Raw genomic sequence first — 25,650 nt, forward strand, 5'->3', positions numbered from 1 at the left:
GGCCTAATGACACTTGGTTAGGGCTGCCATTTCCAAGTAGGGCATTCAGGGAGCTATTCATGGAGGATGAAGTAACTTGGTGAAAAACACTTCAGTAACCAATGATCCATATGGTTAATGGACTTTGCGGAAAGGATCAAGGAAGTGCACACCCCCATTGTATTTCTGCCTTTGAACTGCGAAAATCCTATACCTTTTACCTAAGTGGAATAATAATATACTTACTCCTAAATGTATTAATTTGACTCATATGAGGACCTTTATGCCCCCAAAAACAATGTGTGCCTTCGAATATAAAGCTGTGACGTGTTGAGCATCAGCTGCTCTCACTCAATTTCAGAAAGACTCAACCAACAGACCTGTGCTAATGCAAAGGAACAATTAAGTGTAAACCTCTGTTGAGAGTTTAGAGCAAGAAGATGGTGATGATACTATAGCAATATTAATCCATTCAGAAATGTACATTCATGAACAGCAAATTAGTTGGAAAATAATAGTTATTTACAACAAATAAGTAAATTAAGAATACATTTATTTACAAAAAAAAAAAAAAGATGAAACAAAAAAGCCACAATACACTCATCTGTGGGGAAACTGTCTGTTTACATGAGGCCCAGGTGTTTCCACTGCCACTCACTGTGACGCCTTCAGGTCCAGCTTTTGCAGACAAGAAAACACAGAGCAGCAATGTTCTGTAATTTTCTTTCACTCCAATTACTTCGACAAGGGAGGCAGTTGTAGTTGTGACTCTCTGTCATCTAAGAATGCTCCCTAGTCCTGCTCTCTGATATAAGGCAGGCTGCCAACTGACGTCTGGCTCAGCCTCCTTAGTGTCCATTATCACTATTAAGGTGTCAGGTTGGAAGCTCAGAGGGAGGCTCCTCAGAACCTCCAGGGGTTTGATGCGCAGGTTTGCATCCTGCATTCTGTTGGCCGGATCCACTAAGAGATGCCGGTCGCTCTGGTGTCCACAGTTCATCTCCATCACCTCCTTAATGTCATCAAGACTCTTGGGTCTCTTGGTGTCTCGTATCCCGAGCATACAACCCCATCTTATAAGCAAACTCCTCGGGGGTCTTCACTGGTCTGCTGTTTTTGGAAGTAATAGTCGTAGTCAGGATAAAGTGGGTATCCAGTAGCCAGCTCTGCAGCTACCAGGCCCAGGGACCACATTCAATGGCCTCATTAAAGGGAATGTGCCACATGGCTTCTGGTGCTCTGTCCAGGTGGTCTGCACAGAGACAATACATGATGCTCCAGGTCAAAGTCAATAATCTTCACTCTCAGTGGCTGCTGGTCTCCAAACATTATATTGTCAGTATTGAGGTCCGCTGGACGTCAGGTGGGAGATGGCTGTGGCCAGCTCTGACATTGGAGGACCCTGGTTCTTTCTGTCCTCCATGTAAACATGAAAGCTTTGATCCAGTGGTTTAACGTGAAGGGAGATAGGATCTTTGTCAAAGAAAAAGCCATTCCACCCCACAATGTTGCAGGTGTCTGGGACCAACTGACTGACTGACATTTCATCCCCAAAGCTGTGCCTCTAGCACGGCTAAAAGTCATGGCAACTGCATTACAAAATAAGGTATTTCTAAGTACAATAGCACGTTTCTTCTTTTTTTCCCACTATCAATCATGGGCCTGACATTCTCAAATCTATTACAGTCCAAAGCCATTAATGTTTGCTCTCTAACTCCCGCATGTCACAGGCTCTCACTGTTTCAGCAAATCTGTTAAAAACAGCGTGTGAAGATGTAATGCCGTCTCCACGGATGTAATACATTGTGTTAAAAAGCATATGGATTGCGTATTATGGAGTTATTGTGGTGCTAATGCATAGGCGAAACTAAAGCAGTAGAAAAGACTGGTATATACACTACCTAGTTCATCAGCATAAATGCTTCTAGGAAAAATCAAAATGTGTGCTGGCATTAGAATTTGAAGGAAAGTGATGTATGTACGGATGCCTAGTCGTTTCTTGACTATATTGTAGATCATTGTTATTGTTGCAAATCAGAGCCTACGCAGCCTTTAAAAAAAAAGCTAGAGTTTGTGTAAAAAGCAGTTTTGTTCCGTGTCTTTTGCTCCGCAGCAGGGCACAACACAACACTTTAAACTGAGCCTACCGGGGCACCTGCAGTAAACCAGTAATAACTGAAAAAGATAAGGAGCAGTGAGCCAGATCAATAGCTGAGGGCATCACTGGCTAATCAAAGCCTTCAGCCCACAGGAGAGACTGACACAGAATGTGTCTGTCTCTCAGGATAATCCGGGTGTCAACTCGGCTGGATTATGAAACCAGCTGCAACCGAACGCTTTTGTCACTAATGAGACTGAAACAGCTACATGAAAATATCAGTTCCATAGCATTATGCTCACATTACACATACGCATTGTAGTATATGAGGAGGTTCCACATTATACAAAAAAGGATAAATTAAATCAACATTTATATGAGATATCTTTTATTATATCTCAAGTCATAAAGCATTTGGAATACATCACTTAAAGTGTACACCAGACAATCCAGTTGATTGTTCATTGTGTCATTCACATTTGAATTGGTTCATTAACCTAACCTCTTGCAGGTGAAATGACAATTTCAAATGGGAATCATGAGCAATATTCTCCAAGACACACCTACTTCCAACATTCCTAGAAAGCCACTGGCTCTTCGTATTTATAAACCATCTTCTTCTCCCTCCCACCATCCCACAGAGGAACACTCACAGCCTGTTTATTCCCTGCCGTCCTGCCTCTTTCATATGTATTCTGTTCCAGTTATCTCAAGTGTTAAATCTGCATCATCTGAATATTTTATATAGCTAATGAATGCATGTGTTGAGCCTATGCTGTTGCTGCTACAACTCTGCCCAATATCTACTATATTATATATTATATTCTATAATAGCAGCTCTTCACGTTGCTAGGTCTGTGGTGGCGGTCGCAACAGCATCTTATCTGCTGAAACCACACAATGGTCTCTCGGTTTGACTGACAATCAGTAGAAATAGGGTGGTTGATTATGATTGCCATCCTGGCCTTTGAGCAAGACATGGTAAATCTACTTAATTGCATACAATATATCATAAATCTTATGTTATTATGTTATGAATGTTATGATTTTATGTTCGGGGTAATATCATCCGAGTGAGGAAGAGCAGAAGCGTTCCGAGAGGTTGATTTAAGTTATGCAAAGAATGCTAACAGAAAGTACTTGAAAGAAACACAACAATAAGTCAATGCAGGGAGAAGAGTAATTCAGTTGTACCAGCATAAATAAAAAATATAGTGGGGATATTTCTGTGGTTGAAACTGACTGAAGTTCCACAGGAGTACAGTTACTTGTCCTTCACGAGGAAAAGACAGTGAAAAATATCCATTTGGTTAATTAGAAGTCTGAATCAGCCATTAGCGCTTAATTGAGGCCGTAAATAGAGGTTTAATGAATGGAAAATTCTCAGTCATTATCCCCAGCCTAATCAGTCATTTATTCCGTAATAAGACACAACTCTTGATTGTGCTGCTGCATATTTAAAAATGCTGACTCCCTTGGCTGTTGTTGGCGCGACAAACAACACTGATTGAAACAAATGTGCATCTGCAGGTCATTCATCCGACAGTACGACACACAGAGCGTTTACATCGGCGTCTTAAAAACAAGGCGGTTGCTTGTAAATGAGACTACGTGACGTCATCGCGCCTCAACGTAAACCTACGTTAGCTTTTTGTCGAGGGAAGCGCGACGACCGACTTCTTTGGTTGGCCCACAGAAACACTTTCTCAGTCCTCACCCTCAAAGTCTTGTATTTTGTAAAAGTGAAACATTTTAAGATACACAATGTAAAAAAAGAGTGGGACAGGTATTTCAACCAAGTCCCATAGTTTACGTTATATTTGGCGTTAGCTACAGTCTCTAAACCAATCAATCAACAAGTCATTGGATAAAGATGAGAACATTGTTTTTGTAAACCTCTGTGAAATCCATGACCCACTATTTTAATTAATTAATCACAGATACCAAGTAGAACAGAACGCTTGACAGGCTGAGAAACGATAGCGGACTTTATAGTAAAAGGTCCGTTAAAGGTAGAATTCTAAAAGTATCAAATATATATTGGTAACATTTTATAATAACTGCACGCTGTGAAGCATTATTCTGCATCTCCCTGTATAATATCCGACCGGTTATATCTGTGCGACAGAAGTGCGCAAGAACTGAGGATGCAGTTATTATAAAGTGTTACCAATGTATTTTTAGGTTGATTGCCATCTGTGTTGAAATGCTCCATCAGATATGCTACATTTCCACATCTTTATAATGGAGCATCAGCTGAGGAACTCCCAAGTTGTTGTTGTTGTTTTATAATGGCCCACATTATAATCACACCCAAACACGCACACAAAGTGCCAGCAACTTCCCGTCACGTCGTCTCAGGGAGGAGCACCTGACTTTGTTCCAGTCCCGCTCGTTCGCAGCTGCTTCAAAGGCGCCGTTAGATTAAAGAGAGCCAGGAAAGCACGCTTTTTCATCTGCGCCACTGTGCTGCACCAGGCCGCTCAGCTGTTGGAATTTGAATGAGTACAGATCAAGATGAGAAAACTGGGGAAGGGAGTGCAGGATATAAAGATTCCACATAATCGTGTTTGTGTGTTTTGGGCGACATCCTGCTGTGAGGAGAGCTCTAGATTTGAATGAATAAACCGTTGTAAAGTTTCCAACAAACACCAACCTAACTCGTCCAAAAAACACTACTGGATGAACAAATCCCCCCCAGATGGCAGCACGTCACAATTATATTTCTAACAAGGAAATCAATGGACGTTACTAGGACTGAACCACCTTTTTTTTCCCACAGTGTTTATTTTCTTTTACTCTTCCTCTCAGTTTTTCACTCTAAATATATCTGAATGTGATATCCATGAAAAGGAATATATATATACTTGGGGAAATATGTGTGGGTGTTGGGTGTGAAGATTGGTTATGCGGAGAACAATCAAAAAAATCTTCTCATCTAGACAAACTATCCCTTTAAAAAACATGTATTGAATGTGAGATTTATACTCCGAAAGATCTGCTCATGATGGACCTTTGCACAGACCCTTTTTTCTTTACTGCAGAAGCATCCAGCGGCGACCAATACATAATTTTTATTTATAATGCCATGCTTGAGCATCTCAAATATGGACTGGGTTTTGACACATGCAGAGGCAGTGCTCCTTTGAACAAGCGTAATCCATTTTCACTGGCGTTAAGGTGGTATTCTCTTTTTATACCCGGTCTTGACACGTGAAGCTTGCATGCGACGCCTTAGCATTACGCTACTTATCATGCTCATGCCGTTGTGCTTCATGTGTGTGTAGAAATACAAGTCTATTTCAGCGTAGGCCACCACACCATACCACTGCAAAAGATCAACATCCAATTATCGTTGCTATATGCACATTGGGATTAATCATTTATAATAGTAGGTTGACTGCACCGGATTTCTCCTCAGTTCTTGCGCACTTCTGTCGCACAGATATAACCGGTCGGATATTATACAGGGAGATGGTTCGCTGTGAGAAACGTGGTGGGTGCAGTGCTTACCTGATTTAATATTATGCATAAAAGCCCAGGCGATGGGGTTGCCAGTCTGATGTCGCTCATTAATTCTTCAGTTCAGTGGGCTGTGGACAGACACAGCAGATTGACAGGGGATGAGGAGACTTCACCGGCGTCTCCTTAATGCTTTGAAATGGGAATCTAGTTTAGCTTTGATGCCTCCTATGGCTAAATGGACATGCACCCCCCACCCCCACCCCGCACACACAGCCTTTATCTGCACCCGTATCCAAACCCCCCCCCCAAACAAACTGTCAGTCAGTCATCCCAGTGTGAGTACATGAATACAGTAAACTATAGCGACAGGTAAATTACTATGTGTGAGCCACAAAGCATCAACATGCTTTATGACTTCATGTGAGTGTGAATATAGAGATTGGGAGGCTTGGTTTGGTACAGCCTGGAGGCAGGTGGGCTAGTTATTCCAGGTGCAGCAATCATTGCAGTTTGCATTTAATTCTCCCATGTGTATCAATTAGCAATCATTTTCTTTATAATCACTCTCAAACAGAATCCATGTTTTTAGAGCGTAGCTGATTGCACAGTATTGATCAGTGGCAGCGCTTGCGTACATCTACCTGCATTATGCAGCGGAGATAAATAACCTGGCTGCCTCCTTTCGTGTATTCCTAGCCACACACACACACACACACGCACACACGCACACACGATCAGATGTGTTGTACTATGCTGGAGACGATGCCTTTTCCTTTGAAAGAGTAGGTTTTTATCATAGAGCAGCGAGATGCAAGTGTTGCTCTTGTGCCTCTCAAATCCAGACCTGTAAACTGCTGGCCCCCACATGCATAATGCATGGTGACTGAGCCACATTTAAAGTGGATCACTGACAACTTTGGAGCTCTGTGTGTTTGACACTAAGCACAGGGGAGAATAGCAGAAACATGAAACTGATAGGTTTTTTTTGTCCACCCCTTGAGGAGTGTATGTGGCATTGAAAAGGGTGTAAACAAGATTCCACAGGCTCCGTTAAGCACAGTGGTGCTGAGGGCTAAACACCAGCGTGCTCACAATGACAATGCTGTGTAATGCTTACCAGCGTCGACACATTTTGGACAAACTAAAAGTTTGACCTGATGACACTACATTTCTTGGCAATCCACTCACTAGTTGTTGAGATATTCTAGTCCAGGGGCTGAAAAAATAATAATAATTGTGAAGTTGTATATATGACAAAGGACAAAATGTTCAAAAATAAGTTTTTTTTTCTGAATCGCTCTTTTCTATCGTTATTGTTTTATTACAAATACCACCATCAACAAATACTGAACTCAAGGCCTCTTCAATGAACTTTACAGTGAAAAGCAGCAGGTTTGAGTTGAAAGGCTGCACTTTGATACATTTCCTGGACTTCCCGATCAAGGGTAGCCACTTAATGTGAAACATTTATCAGACGCACCATACAAATTAATTTACAATAAATAGAAATAACAGTAAAGAATATAAATATGAATCTATTCAACATTTTAAACATAATTCACACATTTATGGTTGAGTAAGGGTTCAGAGTCAGCTCGAGGGTCAGAGTTTGGACTGTGAGGTGAGGTAAAACTGTTTCAAAAAGCCTTCCTAAATCATGAATAAAATGAGATTTCGAGATAGCATAATTATATGTTCAGTGCTTTCAACTTTTCAGATGCCTTTTCAGACATTATCAACACAATGAACGGAGTGTTTTATGAGTTCAAAGTTTCTAATTTCTCTTGTGTTGGTCTGGCATTCAATGCCGGCTACAGTACAATCAAATAGTGTCAACTCTGACCTTGATGGTTTGGTGATACATAACATAAATAAGATATGACAATACAATGTTGACAGAAAATTTGACATTCAGTGTAAAAAAATTCTTACAAAAAGTTACTGAGTTTACAAAGTGTGAAAAATATTGTATTTTCCCCATTATAAAAAAATGCCACTTTGAACGAGGCAAGTGAAGTTGCTTCATATGCAATGAAACACAAGAATATGGAGTACGGAGAGACAATACACAGTGAAGTTATTTCTGTGAATCAGTTTGAACCAACGTGCTACCAAAAGCATCTCCTATCAAAAGCCAGTGCATTACCAAAAAAGGTTGAGTGGCTGAGGTCTTGTAATGAGATAGTATAACTATTAAAACATTCTTGAAGTGATAGTTACAAAGTTGCCTTGGGAATGCTACAGAAGTCCCACAGCAGTGACATTTTTAACCAAATTTCACAGACAGACAATTTAGTTTTTTTTACATAAAGCAGTAGTTCCTGAAATGCAGCCCTACTGATCTTAAAGTGTTCAGTACTTAGAAATATGCAGTACCGCTTGTGTCCGCTAGACAGTTGTGACAGATAGGAAAGCGTTATGTACTTTGGAGCCCTCTGGGACTCTAGCCCCATGGCTCATCAGCTCCTGGATGGTCATCCAGTTATCCAGGATCTTTTTGTTTCGTTTCTTCATCATCTTTTTGTGACTGAGCTCCAAGATATTGACCTCCTTCCTGCCCTCCGCTCCGCTGGCCGGCCCCTCCTTGAGACACTCAAGGCGGCTCTTTTGCATGAACTCCCTCCTCTTTCTTTGCTCCCTGGCCCGCGCCAGGTGCTGCTTCCTCTCCTCTTTGCTCCAGTAGCGGCCCATCTTCATCTCGCTCATAGCGTCGTCATCTGTGGTCATGCCTCCGCTCCTCTCTTCTCGGATCCTTAGCGCCCGCTCCCTCAGAATGCGGTCGCGGGCGGGCCTCCGGGCCACGTAGCGCGTGCCGTCAGCCCGAACTTTGACCTTCCACTCTAGACGGGGTTCCCCAGGGCGTCCCGTCCGGTGAACGGGATCTCTGCAGACACTGAGCAGACTCAGCTGACTTTGGGAATACTCCAGGGATGAGTGTTGTTGTAACAGCTGCATGTAACTCTGCAACAGAGAGAACATTGTTAGCACACCATTGTCTTAAGAGGTGTCTCTCTCAAAAGCATATCAGTATTAAGCTTAGTTTTCACCTGATGTAGTGAAGCTGGCACCAGCCGGAAAACGGCCAGTGCAGGGTGTGGGTAGGCCCTGCCCGCAAGTGGTCGTGGACTACTCACATGACGATAGTCACCAATAGTTCACTAAAGAACATTTACATGTCTCGGGATTATACAACGTAGGCCAATTTGTTTTGAGATGCGTTAGAAACAGAAGGTCTTAAAAGTCTACATTTAAGTAACTATCTTACCAGCCAAATTAAATTGTTTACAGGATATCCAACCTCCGTTTCTTTATAATGCATGTAATACTTGACTTGTTTCTTTACAGGGCTTGCACAAAGGCAATAAAGCTGTCCATGAATTTGAGATATAAGTTTACTGATAATTACAATCCCTCCTCAGCATTGTGGAGGTTGGTTTATGGCTTTCTGGCGATTACACAGACAGTCTAGGGGGGCATATCATATATTACAATCGCGGTCTTTTTGATTCTTCACTGTTCCTTTTGTTTCTACACCCTCTGTAGTTTTGGAGAATAATGCAACGCACAAACGGCTCCGTTCATGCTCGGAGCTCGCGAGCAAAGCTTAAGGTCGACACGTTTCTTCTTGATAGAACCTACCTGAAGTTGCCTGGATCCTCCCTGGCCTGGATAGGGCGTTGTCTGATAAGAACCATAGGGAAGCCCCCTCCTGGAATCTCTGCTCCTCCCTTTCTTCTCACACCTCTCATCATCTGCGGGCATGGCAGGGTCTGACTCAGACCGGGAAGGGTTGCTCTGGTCTGGGCTGCTGGAGATAACAGTGCCGGGGTCTGCTGGTCGGCTACAACTGGGTGTACCCTGGGGATTGGGGATAGAGATGGGGCTGGAGGGTGTGGAGGAAGCCAGTCTAAGGTTTTTCTGGTTGGTGATGCAGATGTGTCTATTCAGAGAATGATCAGGAGATCTCTCCATTCCTAAAGGTGTCGACCGCGCACTCTCGGCTGTGTTGTAGGCACTGGAGCTGTCCTTTTCCCGTATCCTGTCGCTGTCCGACCGCTCAGGGTATTCATGGATGTCGGCCAACCGGCCTTTTCGCTTGAGTCCGTCTTTTGGGCTTCGTCCTGGTGAGCAGGACTCGGGTTGTGCGGGGTCCAGCTGGTGGGCCTGGCGAAGCTGATGTGCCTGCATGATGCTCTGGCACTCAAGCTCAATGCTGCACAGTTCCTCATTCAGCATCCTCAACTCCTGCTCCACTCCGTTCCCTCCTCCAACACCATCTATAACATCTTCATCCACTTCTTGCTCAGTGACACTGCACTCTATACTGTGTCGAATGGAGTACACTCCACACTCGCCTCCATTACGGATTTGACACTTGAGCTCCAGAAGTTGCTGAAAGTGATTCTCTAAACCTAAACTCCCTCCTCCACCTTTGCGAATGCTGATGACCCCTTCATGGCCTTGGCCTTTGGACAATGTCCTCGGACCCTGGGTGTCCTGTGGCACTGCAGTCCCCCGTCTTGAGTGTGGATGCTCTACCCGCCAGCGCTCTCTCAGGCATTGGGCTGGGCTCCTCCTGTGGAGTCTAGCCAACAGTGGTTGGTGATCTGGACTGTCTGTACTGTGACCAAACCCACTGTCTTTGTCTTGGTTGTTGGAGGAACACGTGGCTGTGTCTGTTGTCATCTCTTCTTCAGCGAGATGCTGTCGCATGAAGAGAGATAAAAAAAAAAAAACGGCCAATTTAATTCATGCAAGACTTTATGTTTATTGTGGATTATGATTGTGTTGCAAAGTGCACTCTGAACGCAGAATGATCAGCCAGATGATTCGGCACTGCAGTTAACGCTTGCCATTTTGCTTACTGTAACCACCATCTTTTCATCACCTGGTGCTTTGGTAGCCCAACCTTAAATCATATATATTTTTTAAGCTGGCACTGTGATCCAGTTTTTGTCAAATTTGGTGTCCAGTTTTGATGCATTTCTCTCAGCTTACACTCTCACCTCATCTCCATCGTCAAAGCGACGTTCCTTCCTCCTCTCCTCCAGGATTTCCATCTTCAGCTCCTCCACAAGCTCCTGTTGTTCGTCATCCAGCCATACCTCCTCCTCCAGCTGAAATCACAACATCTTGTCAGAAACCTGTCTTTTGCCATGTTGTTGTGCAAGTGTGTATTGAAAGAAAATCACGCTGACAGCTCGAAGGAAAGCAAAAGGCACTTAGACAGCGATTTGACATGACAGGGGTTCAAGAAAGAGCCGGGAGCCTGTGGAGGTGTGTGTGTGTGTGTGAGTGTTTACCTGGATTTCTGGTCTTGTTACCAGTAGTATGATGCTCCTTGCTTCTTCACTTGACAACAAGGCAACGGCTCTCTCTCTGTCTTGCACTTCACAGCCATTTATCTGTACATCAAAGACAAGTGTAAGAGGAATTAACTTGTAGAAAGTCCCAACCACACACCAAATAAAGGACCTGTAATTTCATAATCAGCATCATCATCCATTTAACTGGCATGCATGAATAGATAAGTGTAATACAACTACCCATTGTTCCTTGCAAGACACAGTTTGAGAAATCACACTCTGACACTGCTCTCTCCTCTTTCTACCCATTTTCTCCCATCATTAGTCTCTTTTCACACCTTCCTTTCTCAGATCTCTCCATCTGTCTTCCCTCTTTCCTCCCAAAACATCCTCCAACTCCACCCGATCCCTATAAGGCTGCATGTCCGGTAAGGGGAGTCAATTGCAAGTGTGTAGCCCAACCTCACGAGAGCCTGCTCTCAGCACACATCCAGACACACAATTAACTGTTCTGTGACAGGTGGCGTTCATCTTTTCTACACTAGAGTAATGGGTCTGTCAGAAGAAGATAATAGGGCCGGCAGTACAGCGGGCCCTGTTCCCCACAATTATTTACACTACCGGGATACAGAAACACTAGGATGAGAGAATGGAGGTAATCAGAGAGTGCTATGTTCAATAAATATGGAGGAGAGGTAATGTTGGCACACTGTTGTTCAGACTGGAAGCAAGTTTAAAGGACATGTAGGAAATGTCCATCAAATGTCCATATTTCAGCATTTCAATATTTTTCTTGGAAAATCAAATTACACACATATGCTTAGAGTTACACTACATTGATGTAGTAGGCAATGCTCGAATGACCCATATTCTTGGTAACTATTAGGAAACAGTTATCTTTACTGCATGACCACATTCCACAATTAATTAATATTCAATTTGTCTTAGTTTGTGCTATTTATGTTACTTTTGTAATTTAAAATTCAATAGTAACAAACATGCCATTGTTATATAAATTTTGCATTACAAATGATATGTCTTTTTCTAACTTTACAAAAATGTTATCCATTTGTGGTAAGTGAAGTGCATTGAGGGCACTGAAATTAAGAGATATGTTAACTGCATATTGTCTGTCCCCAGTTACAAACAAACCCACATGGCTCTGTATTACAATGCTGTGTCATGCAGGAGAAACGCTTGTGTGCTGACCAGGAAGTGACAGACTCCTCAGTTGCAAAGAGGTCAGTAAGCTGTCAGCGTGGCGTTACAGACAGCTCGGCACTAGAGGCCCAAATCGGCTTTCAGGGTAAGTGCAACAGCCAAACAGAAGGAGGGCATTTAGAGGCAGAAGGGGCTTTCAATAAACTCATCAACTAGTTGGGTGAGGCCAGACTTACAAGTGTGTAAGTCTGGCCTCACACACACAAAAACTAAAAAAAATAAGAAATATATTATATATATATATATAAAAATAAATGGGTTCATTTCATAAATATCAGACATGGCTCAAATAATGGAAAATACCATCAAATTATATAATTAGTAAGAGAAACTGTAGAGAACACAAGGGGTTTCAGGCAACTTCTCATTAAATCCTAATGAGGGACTGCTCACCTTTGCGACCTACTCCTGGTGTCACTAATTGGTAAGCTTAAAGTCCAGAGTGCAAAGCCTTACACTTTGTTAATCCTGTTTTCCAGTGGGCAAACAATGGGCACTCAAACTGTTTTGTATTTGCGGTAGACTTGATCCAAAGTAGAAAAACTATTAGCAAATAATGTTGCAACAGTTTAACTGTGTGTATTTTGAGAGAACTACGAGGGTTTTTCGTATATAATGCCGGCGAGTAAGACAGAGAGGAGTGCCAGAGATGATGTAGGGCCTTGTGTAACTGTGAATTGGGCTTTAATTTCCCTGGCAAAATGAGGTGATTAAATATACATATGCTTGCCCAGACTGGAGACACCTGCTGCTTCGCTATGCTCTAAAAAGACTGCCCTGCTCGCAGCTTGGAGGACCTCACTGTTTGCTCAACACAGAAAAATCAAATAGGAAATAATGGGTTTTCTTTTTATATATATATTGTTAATACAGCTAATATCAAACACAAGCACCTGTCATGAGTTCATAATATAACCTGTGTGAATGCACTTGATCACTTTGATGACAATAAGCACCTGTAGAATACGATCTCCTTCCTTGATGCGTCCATCTCTTGCTGCTATGCTATTTGGCTCCACCTGCACAAAAGAACATGAAAATCAATGCTGACAGACGGTCACTATCTCGCCTTTCTTGGGAAAAACACCACTGATGCACTGCTTTCTTACCACTGCTCTCTCATCTCTGCTGTCTGCTAAAATAATCTCTTATTTTCTTCATGAAGAGGAGCTTATTTTTCTCGCCGACAACCTCATATTTTTCTTATTATTTACGCTGACATTTGTTTAGTAGCTGGAGACTGACTGATGCAACATATAAGTCCTTATCATCATATAAGACAGTGTGAAATGTGAGTTATAAATAAAAAATATAAAAATAATAAAAGTCGCAAATGTTTATTGCACAGATATTATTTTATTTTAGTTGAATGCGTCCCAACAACAATAGAAGCACTCAAATTTCATAAGCGTTGTTGTTCTTGCATTGAAGATCAAGAGAGCTAGCTCCATGTGGGGAAACAAATCCCGAGTGGAAATGGAGAAAAGAATCACGCACTTCCTAAAGTTGCACTGATGCTACCCATTCATACATTTTAATGAGGGAAATTTGCAATTTTATTATTTTTTATCAGACATTTCAAAATAGATGCGTTTGGTTGGTGGGAGACTGTCTTTCCAATCCGTTGAGGGTTAGCAGTTTTCATATTAACATATTCTTATAATTTATCATTTTCCTTGTCTGGCAAGTGAAAACCAAGAGAAATAGTTAACAGATTCATTGATATGTAATTCTAAAAAGATTGTAAGAAACTAAATATCCTGTAATTCTGTCATTGAGATCCTTATGGCAGCATTCCAATCCCCATAGCAGCTCTTACTTTGCACATGCTTCCCTTGTTTTGTTAATACTGGGATTGAAACTGCACCTGCAATCAGATTAAACATTTTAAAGCCCTCATAATTTCATCATTCATTCAGCTTTGTTTCGGAAAGAGCAATATGCAAATATTTCTCTATGCGGAAAAAGCATTGGAATTTGAATAATAATCTAAACAATATATCCCCTCTTTGTTTATTGTTTTTGGTATTCAGAGGTTGTATAGCAAATGAGTCATTTAACATACTGTGTGGGGAAAAGAGAAGGTTGGCGCTCAGAGCTAATTAAAACATTCAATTAAAACACATCAGAGCAGGAGGAGTGAGGAGGAATGAGAATGAACGGGAATCACATTTCAAAGCTGACTTCCTCTTTTGCCATGCATCGCTCATTCAGAGTTGATATTTGACGAGCTCTTCTTCCTCCCTCATTCAGTTCTACTTGCTCTGTGCTTTAGGATATAAAGATGGGAATTGAAAAGGGATTTCATGCCATCTTTTAATAACTTCCCGCTCCAAAGGAAACTGATCATGGGAACGTGTAGCTCTGTCAGACCTTATCGGGGAAGAAGGTAATTGTGTGACCAGAAAAAGCAATTACTAATAAATCCTAAAAAAAGAAAACAGCTAAATGTGATAACACTATGTTTACCTATCAGTGTAAGTGTAGGACCAAATAACGGGAACATCTGTCCCTACCTGGCTGACATAGATGCCGCTGTCCTCCTCATCGTCGGTCCTGTAGCACAGTGTCAAGCCAAGCTTCTCCAGGCTGTTCCGCCTGCACAGCTCCACCTCCTGTTTCACACACAAACAAACCAATAATGTTTTAAACTAGAAATGCTTTCCCATGGTGAACCCGTTATGAGTCGTTTTCCCCCAGTGGATCTGATGGATTCCAAAACCCATATTGTTTCAAACACAGAGTTTACTCATCTGTTTCACAGTGCAGCTGAAAGATACCACCCACGGGAGATGAGGTCCAACTTGATTTTTATGCTCTACATCACAGTCACTAATCCCTTTGGGGGGGGGGGGGGGGGGGGGCTGTTGTTGTTCTGTACTCATGAGTAGTGAGACTGCTTCCGGCAAAGATAATCTATGTTCATTTTCTACTGATAATATCCAGGCAACCTCAAAAGCCTACCTTTCTCTCTCTCTTACACGCGCACACACACACACATACACACGCACACACACACACACACACACGCACACACACAGTTATATATTCATGAGTACTGTTGCATCCCCAATAAGCACTTATTGGTGCTTAATATGCAATTAAGAGCGTATCAGATGCCTCCACACGGCTCTCAACATGGCGACAGCTGAGCCGGCATCTTGAAGCTAATAGTGTTTACCTGGGGGGGGGGGGGGGGGGGGGGGGGCAAAGTAAAAACTAAATAATTATGAACACTTGAAGTTAGAATGTAGCAGTTTTTTTGGGTGGCATTGTTGCCGCAATTTCAAGCAGTAGGCTCTCCTTTTAGCTCTGGTTTGCTCTCCTTTTAGCTCTTGTTTGCTCTCCTTTTAGCTCTGGTTTGCTCTCCTTTTAGCTCTTGTTTGCTCTCCTTTTAGCTCTGCTTTGCTCTCCTTTTAGCTCTGCTTTGCTCTCCTTTTAGCTCTGCTTTGCTCTCCTTTTAGCTCTGCTTTGCTCTCCTTTTAGCTCTTGTTTGCTCTCCTTTTAGCTCTGGTTTGCTCTCCTTTTAGCTCTTGTTTGCTCTCCTTTTAGCTCTGCTTTGCTCTCCTTTTAGCTCTGCTTTGCTCTCCTTTTAGCTCTGGTTTGCTCTCATTTTAGCTCTTGTTTGGCTCTTGTTTGCTTCACTAACTCCTAGGGGAACTATCTGTATCTTTTGCTGCTTAATGCTAACTCTGTCAGTTGTTTGGACCTGAGCAGAGAACAGGAGGTTTATCAGAGCTCACCATGAAAGCAGCTGCCTGCTGTGGCTGATAATGAGGTTGAATAGACTACGAGAGCAGCGAGAGTGAACCAAAATGGTAAAATTGTCTGCAATAAAACTGGTTGGCAGAAACTAACACTCTTTTGAGCTAAGGGGATCTGAATACAACACTTTTGCCTTTCCACATTATAATTTTTGTCGTTGCTGAAAAGAATTTGAGGAAGTGCAGCATCACCAAAGCGTGACAAAGCTGTCACCCGCATTGCTATCATTTGAGCTATACGTATCAGTCAGGAACGGTTTCTAGCTGTAGGGAAAAAGGTACCAAGTTGATTGTGGAGCACAACTCATGTACACACACACGCCTACACAAAAAAGGACGACACAGCACACACGTAAACAAAGCCCCAGCATGTGTTCTGTACATCAATGAAATAGACGCCTGTCAAAATCAAACTGAACCCAGCATGTGTCAACATACAGGGGCAGGTCTTTGATGGCTATAGTAATGGTATTCCACCGCCTGGTCCCGTCCCACAGGACATGTCTCTAAATTTAGCTTGATTCGCTACTGGCTTCTTTTGATCTCTGCTGTGTATAAAGGTAATCGCATAAAGATAACTCAAGGGCTAATCTTTATTAACCCCATGCTGCCAAATTCATTTCAGCACCGTGAAGTTGTGAAAGGAGGGGATTGGGGTAAAATGAGGGATGGGGGCAAAAATTAAGCCGGAGACCCTTTTTTTTTTGTCATGGGAAGCCTTGATAGCAGAGATTGGCAGGGGAAGTAATTAATTTCTGTGGCATTTAACTCCCTGCGCAGACAGCCTTGACCTTCAAAGGTTGGGGTGTGTGAAGAGTTTATAATATTGTTACACCATGAGCGAGTCCCGACTTCCCACACTCACTAGTTTAGTACACTGGTGGATTTGTCCAGATCCTGACAGTGAAATAACCGTTGCATACATTTAGATCAGACAGCACTAACGCCTTTATGTCAGTGCACATTGGGTGGTACGCTGGATTACTGGAGTCCGTTATCGTGCTGTGAAGCCCACTAGTGAAGCTGTGTGGAGCCAGCGGTGCTGAAACTGTAGATAAGCTCTATTTGTGATGATTGGATCCTAATCCGTCAAAATTATGGAACAGAGGGCAAAACTAATTTCATGTGGCTTACAATAAATTCTATCAATTGACACAATTGATGGAATTTGTCTTCTAACTTTACAGTATATGGTAAGAGGGATCCCATTTACCACGTTACACATTAATATTAGAAATGGAGAGATGTGACAGGTGACGTGCTGTCTTTCAGAGCCACATTAAACATCTGTTTGCACTTCATTTTTCATTCAAAAGAAATGACTGCCTAATGTTCATTGGCTCATTGTTTCCACTTTGATGATGATGACATCATTTCAGCTGCCAGTATTTTATAATAGCAGTCTTTAAAAAGTGATAATTCAGTCAGTAATTCAAAAATAAGAGGTCACCTATTGATACGGTGCTGTTTTTAGCATCTATTGGATATTTCCCAATCTACTTCGGTGGTACTTATCTATTTGTTAGTACATTGGCAACCTCAACACAAACCATTTAGTGGAGGCAGCTCTTTATAGTGTAAAAAGAGTTATCTTGGATTGTGTTAAAGCGTATTGATTTTCAAATGTAAACCTGCATTACGAACAGATTAGGCATTTATCAGGCAGTAATACAGATAGTATCTAGTTGCATCATGATAACTGTGGGACTTTTGGAGCTTGGCTCATACCACACAGTAAAAGCCTGGACTTGCATTGACAAAGCTGAAAAAGATTCTTCATTTTTGTAGCACAACTTGCATACCAATATGTTGGGGGTTTTGAGCATTAAAACAACCCAGCCATTAATGTTTAGCATTGTTGAAAATCTAAAATGTAACAGATACCTGTCTGATTTCTGGAAGACTGCTGGCCCTTCATTAATCACTGTTTAAACTGATGAACAAACAGAGCATGCATTCAAATCTTGCATTACTCAACATCCCTTTGCTTTGGAAATATCCGAAAAGGGGTTGCAAACTGTTACACAATTAACTCACATATCCAATTAAATATAATATAATCTTGGTTTTTAAATGGCTTGCTAACGATCAAAGATAAAAAATAAATTAAATTTAAAAAAACTTCTACAGCAATATTAAACAAAAGTAGCAGGGGTAGTATTATGACAGCAGGAGTACCCATGTGGATGATCAGTTTGAAGTGAAGCCCAACCTGTCAGAAGTAATGTTCCTGGGAATGGCAGCCTTATTCCGTACCATCCAAGAGGAAAGCCATTCGTGTTTCAGTTAGATACACATGGATGGACAGAGGTAAGTGAGGACGGCTGATTTGGTGTCTGTACGTCTGGTAGGTGCTGTGGGGGTATGTGCGTGTGTGTGTGTGTGGGTTGTAAAGCCGACCTTGATCTGATACTACTGCTATTACCGTACACAAGCCCTCCAACCCCCCCCCCCCCCCCCCCCCCCCCCCTCCCCCCCACCTCTGACACACACCGGAGACTCCTTCATCCACAGATGATGCTATAAGGTAAGGCCACAGCTGGCAGCAGAGGAATCCTAATGACCCACAATGCAGTTCACTGAACCAGGAAGTGCCTATTAAACCAAGGAGGGCCATTGACAGCGGCAAACGCCACACATCACTGTCACCTAGCATGACCTCGAGGTCCACTCTCTGAGTGGCATGGTTCATCTGTTACAATGGAGACACTACAGACCGTATGGCAATGACAAAATAGTGTGCGTACATGCTAAAATAAAACGTGAGAATAGGTTTAACGCTACCTGCTAAACATCAGCATGTTAGCGATGTCTTCGGAAAGCATATTAGCATGACGAGATTAGCTCAAAGAAGTGTTGTGCCTAAGGACAGCCTCAAAGAACTAGCATGTCTGTAAGGAGTACTAATTAATCCTGAAAATATGTCTATGCATGCAATTAAGGGCAATATGAACATGCATGTTTTTAACACATGGTAGTGACATGTATTAATACAGTTAATGCAGCTTTAATGCATATTATTTTGTAAACAAGCACAAATCTTTCCAAACATATAAACAATAAAAAATATATTTAAAAGCCCCCTTATTTAGAACTGAGGTTTATTTGTATTAGCACACAACCCTCACAATTCCTGTTCAGCTCGAAGTGGTTGTCTGAAAAGGGGACACACATATTTCTGAAGGACAGTGTATGATGAGAGGGAAACTAACAGCCCGTGACTGAAACACACTGGTGATTAAACAGGGAGGGATTTTCTTTTGGTACGATTAGATGAGGAATGGCCTTCCGTCTTCAACCCAGGGTCTTTGCTATGCTTCTCAGAACACACTAGCGTAGATGCAGCTTTCACAAGGATGGACAATTTCCTTCTACTATTGTGGGAGACAATCTCTCTTCAATTGTTGTGGGACTTGTGAGCATCATAAGTCAGGACGAGCCTTGGATTATCTCCAGAGATTGTTTATTACTGACACAATAGTGGCCTCTTGTCCAACTGCATTCAATCTTGTTGGAATAGCTTGGAAATCTGAAGCCACAAAGTGAGAGATTGCACAAGTGTTGTGCTGTGCACATCCAGTGGCTTCATATGGGTCTGATATATCATCATCAAATTGACTCTTCATTTGAAAACTGAATACCCTGCGTGTCATTAATGAGCTACCAGTATGATGAAGACATCTTTTTCTGCACCGATCAAAAGATGGTCAAATATAAGCACCAGAGGAAGGATAATGAATTGTAAATGAATGTGGTTGGAAAACTCTCATTATGTTTCGATAATTCTGTTTTTTTAATGATTTTTTAATGCTCTTACCTCATACTCATACTCTTCAGTCCTCTCCACTTCTGCTGGGATATTGGACAGGTACTCTGGACATTCATAAAACTCATGCTCCATGGTGTGGATGGAATGACAACTAGAAAGAACAAAGAAGAAGAGATAGTTATCTTAAAGATCATTAATGTATGTTCCTGTATGTATTAATTATCATTAATGTATGTTCATGTTTGTATATGTCTTTAGTGTCATCACTAATTTGGAATAAGCTGCTCATGTATTGTGAGAATGACGTTATCACGCCAGTTGAATTAGGAGCATGTTTTAAATGGCTTCTTTGAGAATAATTAAACCCCCCAAAAAAAGAGTGCACAAAACATATCCTGATTGTTATCATGCAATATAGCACACCCTTACATTAAAGTAGTTCTCTTATGTTGCAACAAAACTCTGAAAAGCAATGTAAACATCAACCATTCGACTCATAAAACCCATGACCTCTGCAAATTGCCACCATGATAATGGCCCCTTCATAATCATTGACCCAGGCTGGCAGATTTGTAGTTTTATAGGACAAATTGATTTCATCTAGTGGCCAGCAAAGCCCTATTAATAGCCACAGAATGCACAAAGCGCCAGAATGCCTGCTCTATCAGCCCATTGGCTTTTAATCGTCCAGCAAAAGCTCCCATTAAAGAAAATGGATGTCGCACACAGAAAGCAATTATTGCATGCAGGTTTGGCTGCGCATAATGATATCACAGGGAGAAAGTACTTATCTATGCTGGGGGTTTCCACACCATGATACAACTGCTTAATTACTACCATCCAATGAAAGAGAACAATAGTAGAATTATTGGGGAAGCTTCAGGTTCATTTGAGTTGGACTTTTTATTCAAATTAAGGGGTAATCATTTTCAACCCGTTCATCTCAGTGTGTGTACCAGTACCGGTCATGTACCTTTCGCCGGATGGAAAACTTCTCACATTGGCCTTAAACTTTACTGCAAGTGTATGCACTCACCTGTCAGACAATAGGAACGGACAGATGTCCGGGACGGGAGGAGTAGCCGGCCGAAGCTTCGCCAGCGCCATGATGTGCTCGAAGGTGATGTCCGTCTGTGTGCAAACATCCGCCAAACACACATCCTGTGGCGCGCCGCCATGGTGAAGTGCAACAGCAGCCGTCGCTCTGGCGGGGGCTCGTCGGAGAACCTGGACAACGATGGGGTCTCGCCTGATGGCCTCCACCACTGCCTCCTCATGGTCAACCTTGGAGAAGTTGCGCCCGTTCACCTGGGGGGGTCGAGGGGACCAAAATCATCATCTTCATGTTGAACGTTGTGGTCAAAAAGATGCAAACCATAATCTGTTGCAACTTCTAAACGCCTTTGTCAGTGGCAATATTTACAATGTATATCATCTCTGAGAAGAGGAGACTAAGTAGCGAGTGAAAGGAGACCTTATCCACTTTTATAGATCCGTTGACTTTTATTTTTTTAATACCCTCATTTATCCAAGGACGATCTGACAAACATGCATGCTCTTTTCACCAACAAACCAGTTCACATTCACACCTGGGAACCTCGCGGTACTTTTACATGTCTCCAGTCAGCCGCTGAATAGCTTCCAGTAAAGCAACTACAAGTTAAGTGTTTTTATAAAAGGGCACTTTTGCAGTAATTCTCGATGGTAATATAAAAAGAAATCTCCCTTGTTTTTACCTACCCGGCGTTCTTTCCCAGCAGCTTCAGACCGTTTCGCTGCTCCTAACGAATGTGCTTCTCTATCCTTTTGGCTGCTGCCAAATGTACACAGACTGTAGGATGTACTAGACTACAGCATTTGTGAAAAACTCTTTAATGAGCTCATTTTTATCTTGTTTTGTTTTGCACCAGTATTCTTCTTCTAATCAATCTATTTATACAACATAATAAAGATTTAAACAAATGACCAGCAAAGTGGGAAGGAGAAGTGGGGTGAGACAATGATCCATAGGGAACATAAATTTTAGCAAGCAGCACCTACTTAATTTGCAAGATTAGGAAAGGTTGTGGCACAAGGGAATCGGTGCAGAAGAGATGTCATACTGACAGCTGTCAATGTGAAAACACACGCACACACCTATGTGTTTAATTGTAACCCAATTGGTTTAACCTCTGTTTGCCGAGGCCGTGAAGTTCATTTTCAGCCTGACATTGATTGTTTGCATTGATTTTGGATGTCTGAAAGTGTCAGAGTTTGTCAAGGGCTTAAAATGTGGACGCATATGCTTAATGTCAGCATCATTATTGGGAGAACAAATTAGAAATATGAAGAGCTACATTCTGAAATGTCTCTTGTACTGTATATTTTAGCCTGGTGGAAGGGCTTAGTAGCAGCGAATTGGATAGCATGTTGTTGGCATTATATGGTTTTCTTTTTGGGATGTCGCATGGGGTATGTAAACAAATATACTAAATGTTCCTTCAGGAACCCATCAGTCCACATCCTACCGACATCTGCAGCCATGTTGGCAGTTGACTTATGGCTGCATCCAACCCGTGGCCTTATTGTGTTTTTGCCACTTAAAAGCTCTCCTCCACACACAGCATTTCACTCATCCCATCTAATCTATGTGCACCTCAGAAAAAGTATAGAGAAAGTTCCACAACATTGTTGAGTATTAATGAGATCACAGATGGACACATTAATCTCCAATCAGAGGGAATGCTAGGGAAGCAGGAAGTGGTTGTGCGGGTACACCTGCCCATGTGTTTACCCGCTGTTGTTCCTCCATTCAATCTGCCTGTTGATGAGCTAACTGGGGGCTGATTAATAGACAGCAGATGTGACAACGACCGGGGATAATGGTTTAGAACGTGCAGGTTTTATGTGCGTGTGTACTTGTTGGTGCACAACGCACATTTTGTACTTAATATAGACTTTATAAAGCATTAAGGATGATTAAACCACAAATGAGGAGATAAAGAGGGGCAGATGAGTTAGGGAAGGGTTTTAAAGCTTTCAGATAATTGAGATGTGGATTGGGCAAAGTGGTTCACAATCAAAATCATTCACATATTCGTTTCTTTTATGTTCACGTTTACTATGCTTTCAATCATAATGTAATCGATCTATATTTCTTAGTTGCATTATTCGTTCTACTTTCCCTTCTTATCACACATATTCTGCAATAAACCTTCAGTGACATAGAGGTCCATAATAAAATATCTTCCATACGTTTCGTCAAAATATTCTCATTTTCTGTATAATCTTTTTCTGTGGTTTCCTATTTGAATATTGTTGTTTACCTTTGCAATTACTTTCCTGAGGGGATTTTATTTGTACGGCATTTTCCTCTCCATCCATCTGTGTGTGTGAGATGCATGGAAGCTATACATGTAAGCACGTTATCCGTACTCACACATGTTGGTGTGCGGATTCCATCTATCTCAAAACCGTAATTCCATTTTGATTACAAGTACCCTTTCTCATTTCTCCACTGTGCTCCAGTGACCAAGCTGACAGAGAGACCATATCAACTTAATGCATCATCTGATATAACCCGTGAAAGTTCCGAGAGAACACTAAAAATAGTAGAGATCACGGTAGTCCATAGGGACGGCTGTAATGAACCAACAATCTAGCGCAGCCTTCATATACCTCTCAAGTTAAAGGTTACCATTGCCAATAAAAATGGTTCTCAGTAGCCTTAAACCAAAGCCTCTTGTCTCTCCAAACACTCTTCCGTTAAAGGTCAAGGTTCAAAGTGGTGTGCTACAGTTTGGGATGGCAGAATATACCGTAGCTTATGTGTGTGTGTGTGTGTGTGTGTTGTGTGTTGTGTGTGTGTGTGTGTGTATGTGTGTGTGTGTGTGTGTGTTTCTACTTGTGTGTTCAGTGAACGCAGTGGGTCATCATCAATCTGCAGCCTTTACTGAAAATGTAATTTGCTTGTTATCGGCTCACTTTTGTTTGTTATTACTCCTTGAGACATGGTGCATGGTGCATCTTTCTAGCTACACTGGTTTTAAAGGCAGTGACTATAGAAACAGTCAAGGTCTGACCCAGTGAAGCATCAGACATTCTAAGTGTTGAATCACGCTAGATTAGATATCATCTATGATGTATTGCATTGTCTATGATGTATATATTCATACAAATGAAAACAATAACATTTGGCTGCTCAGTCCGCAAGAAAATATTCAGCGAAAGGGTTTAACATAAAACTCCAGAAAGGGGAGAAACCCTTTAATTGCTCAGTTTGTGGACACATGAGAAGTCACATAGGAGTGACACCATTAAGCTGCTTGATTTGTGGAAAACACAATTTGTTCAGAACAGTTATATGAGAAGCTCATTCATAAAGCAACTGTACTTGTAGTTCTCTATCTGTTGGTGTCTTTTTTTTTATCTTATATGACCAGATGATTTTTTTCTTTAAGTGTTGAAATTAACTGACTTGGATTGTGTCAGATGTTTGCTGTAAAAAGAATTTGCATAATTTTCCTTTTCTGAGGTTTTATATATCAAACAAAATGTCTGCTCTAAGCTCTAAGCTAAGTAAATTTCATACTATGAAATTTTGCACATTTCCTGGACGTTGCACATTTTTGCACAAAGCTACTACTTTCATTTTAAAACATATATTGTAGCAGACTTTTTTTTAAATAGTATGTTTTCTTATTTTTATTGACTTTTTTTACGTTTGTTGTCTTATGCAGTTCTTGCTTTTGTTTTTATGTTCTCTTATATGATTATGCTTCATATGCACCAAAAACATAGATGGCCCTTACTGCTTACATTAGCCTCCTAAACTAAACTACAGTTGAGTCGGATTAACCTGTGTTGTTGTGGTTTTTTAAATCTTGATCATGTTTTGGATTTAGCTACCTCGTAATTTATGTGGTATAACAAACTGAAATACTAACATGTTGGATTCATCAAAAATGATATAGTGGAAAAAGGTCGGCAAAAGTACACTCACCTCTAGCTGTGGCTAACTCACCATGCCAGCTGTAACTTAATGTAGTGTTCCTGCTTTAGCTGTTTGGTCGTGGGAGTTTTTAGATTTAGATTTGTACAGTTACTGCAAATGTATACTACATGCTTATTGTTGAAATGAATTCAAAGCAGTGTCTCCTCTCTCTTATGAAAAGTCCTGTGCCTTTTCTTTGATATACATTTCTTGACATGACTCTACAAAGACTTTAAGGTCACACAAACAGCAAACGGTGAGTCTGGGCTGCCAGCCCTTAATGTCACATTTTGCTGCCTGTGATGCACCAATTACACACATCATTGACTATACGGGTTTACTAGCGGACCGTGCTGTGGAAATGGTTGGTACATGTGTTGAGACGGGGTTGAACGTAGCAGAGTGAAAGCCAATCAGTCCCGGGCCTGAGGCTTTCAATATGCTCAAGAGAGGACTCATGTCGTCAACCTTTAAACGTGTCACACCATTGGATCAGTGGGCCACTAAGACGACTAAATGTTTTCACTTTTGAATACAAAAAAGTAGCAATAAGGAAAGCCCAGCAATAAGAGTTTGTTTGTGTGCAAGTGTGTGTGTGTGTGTGTGTGTGTGTGTGTGTGTGTGTGTGTGTGCGTGTGATTTCTGTGCAGAGATAAAAGCGTGATGGAAACCACTCAACCTCACAGCTAAATCTGACAGATACGGTATCATTGTGAGCAAATGGAGGCACAAAACACACACACACACACACGCACACACACAGTTTAAACATGACATCAGCTCCCCACAGACTTGAAACAGCACCACAATGCGGCTGTTTGCATTAGCCATGTTTGACTGAATAATGGCAGTATCTCAGACTGAATAGGCGTACAATAACCTGCCCCCCCCCCCCCCCCCCCCCCCCCCCCCCCCCCCTCCCCCTCCAGCCTATTCAACACCGACCTCGCCTGCCTGAGGAAACACAGACACCAGCAGCAGGCTTTCTTCCATAAATCCCGCGGATCATGGTTTTCGTGAACTTCCGCTCAACACAAGCAAGATTGTTTTTACATTGAAATTGGCATATTGTGATG

The 25,650-nt window shown here is 41.8% G+C and overlaps 1 protein-coding gene across 1 annotated transcript in view; it reads right to left on the reverse strand.

Moving 5' to 3' along the window:
• Window positions 1–7,930: 7,930 nt before the first annotated feature.
• Window positions 7,931–25,650, reverse strand: part of pdzrn4 (PDZ domain containing ring finger 4) — a 32,273-nt gene continuing 14,553 nt past the window's right edge. Inside the window, exons 2-9 of the mRNA XM_034526407.1 lie at window positions 20,639–20,910; window positions 19,651–19,753; window positions 14,586–14,684; window positions 13,026–13,088; window positions 10,846–10,947; window positions 10,549–10,659; window positions 9,182–10,246; window positions 7,931–8,503 (exon numbers count right to left, since the gene is read on the reverse strand). Coding sequence (XP_034382298.1) covers window positions 7,931–8,503; window positions 9,182–10,246; window positions 10,549–10,659; window positions 10,846–10,947; window positions 13,026–13,088; window positions 14,586–14,684; window positions 19,651–19,753; window positions 20,639–20,910 — 2,388 coding nt within the window. The remainder of the gene's footprint in view (window positions 8,504–9,181; window positions 10,247–10,548; window positions 10,660–10,845; window positions 10,948–13,025; window positions 13,089–14,585; window positions 14,685–19,650; window positions 19,754–20,638; window positions 20,911–25,650) is intronic.

The sequence above is a fragment of the Cyclopterus lumpus genome, chromosome 23, assembly GCF_009769545.1.
Source record: "Cyclopterus lumpus isolate fCycLum1 chromosome 23, fCycLum1.pri, whole genome shotgun sequence".
Lineage (NCBI taxonomy): Eukaryota > Metazoa > Chordata > Actinopteri > Perciformes > Cyclopteridae > Cyclopterus > Cyclopterus lumpus.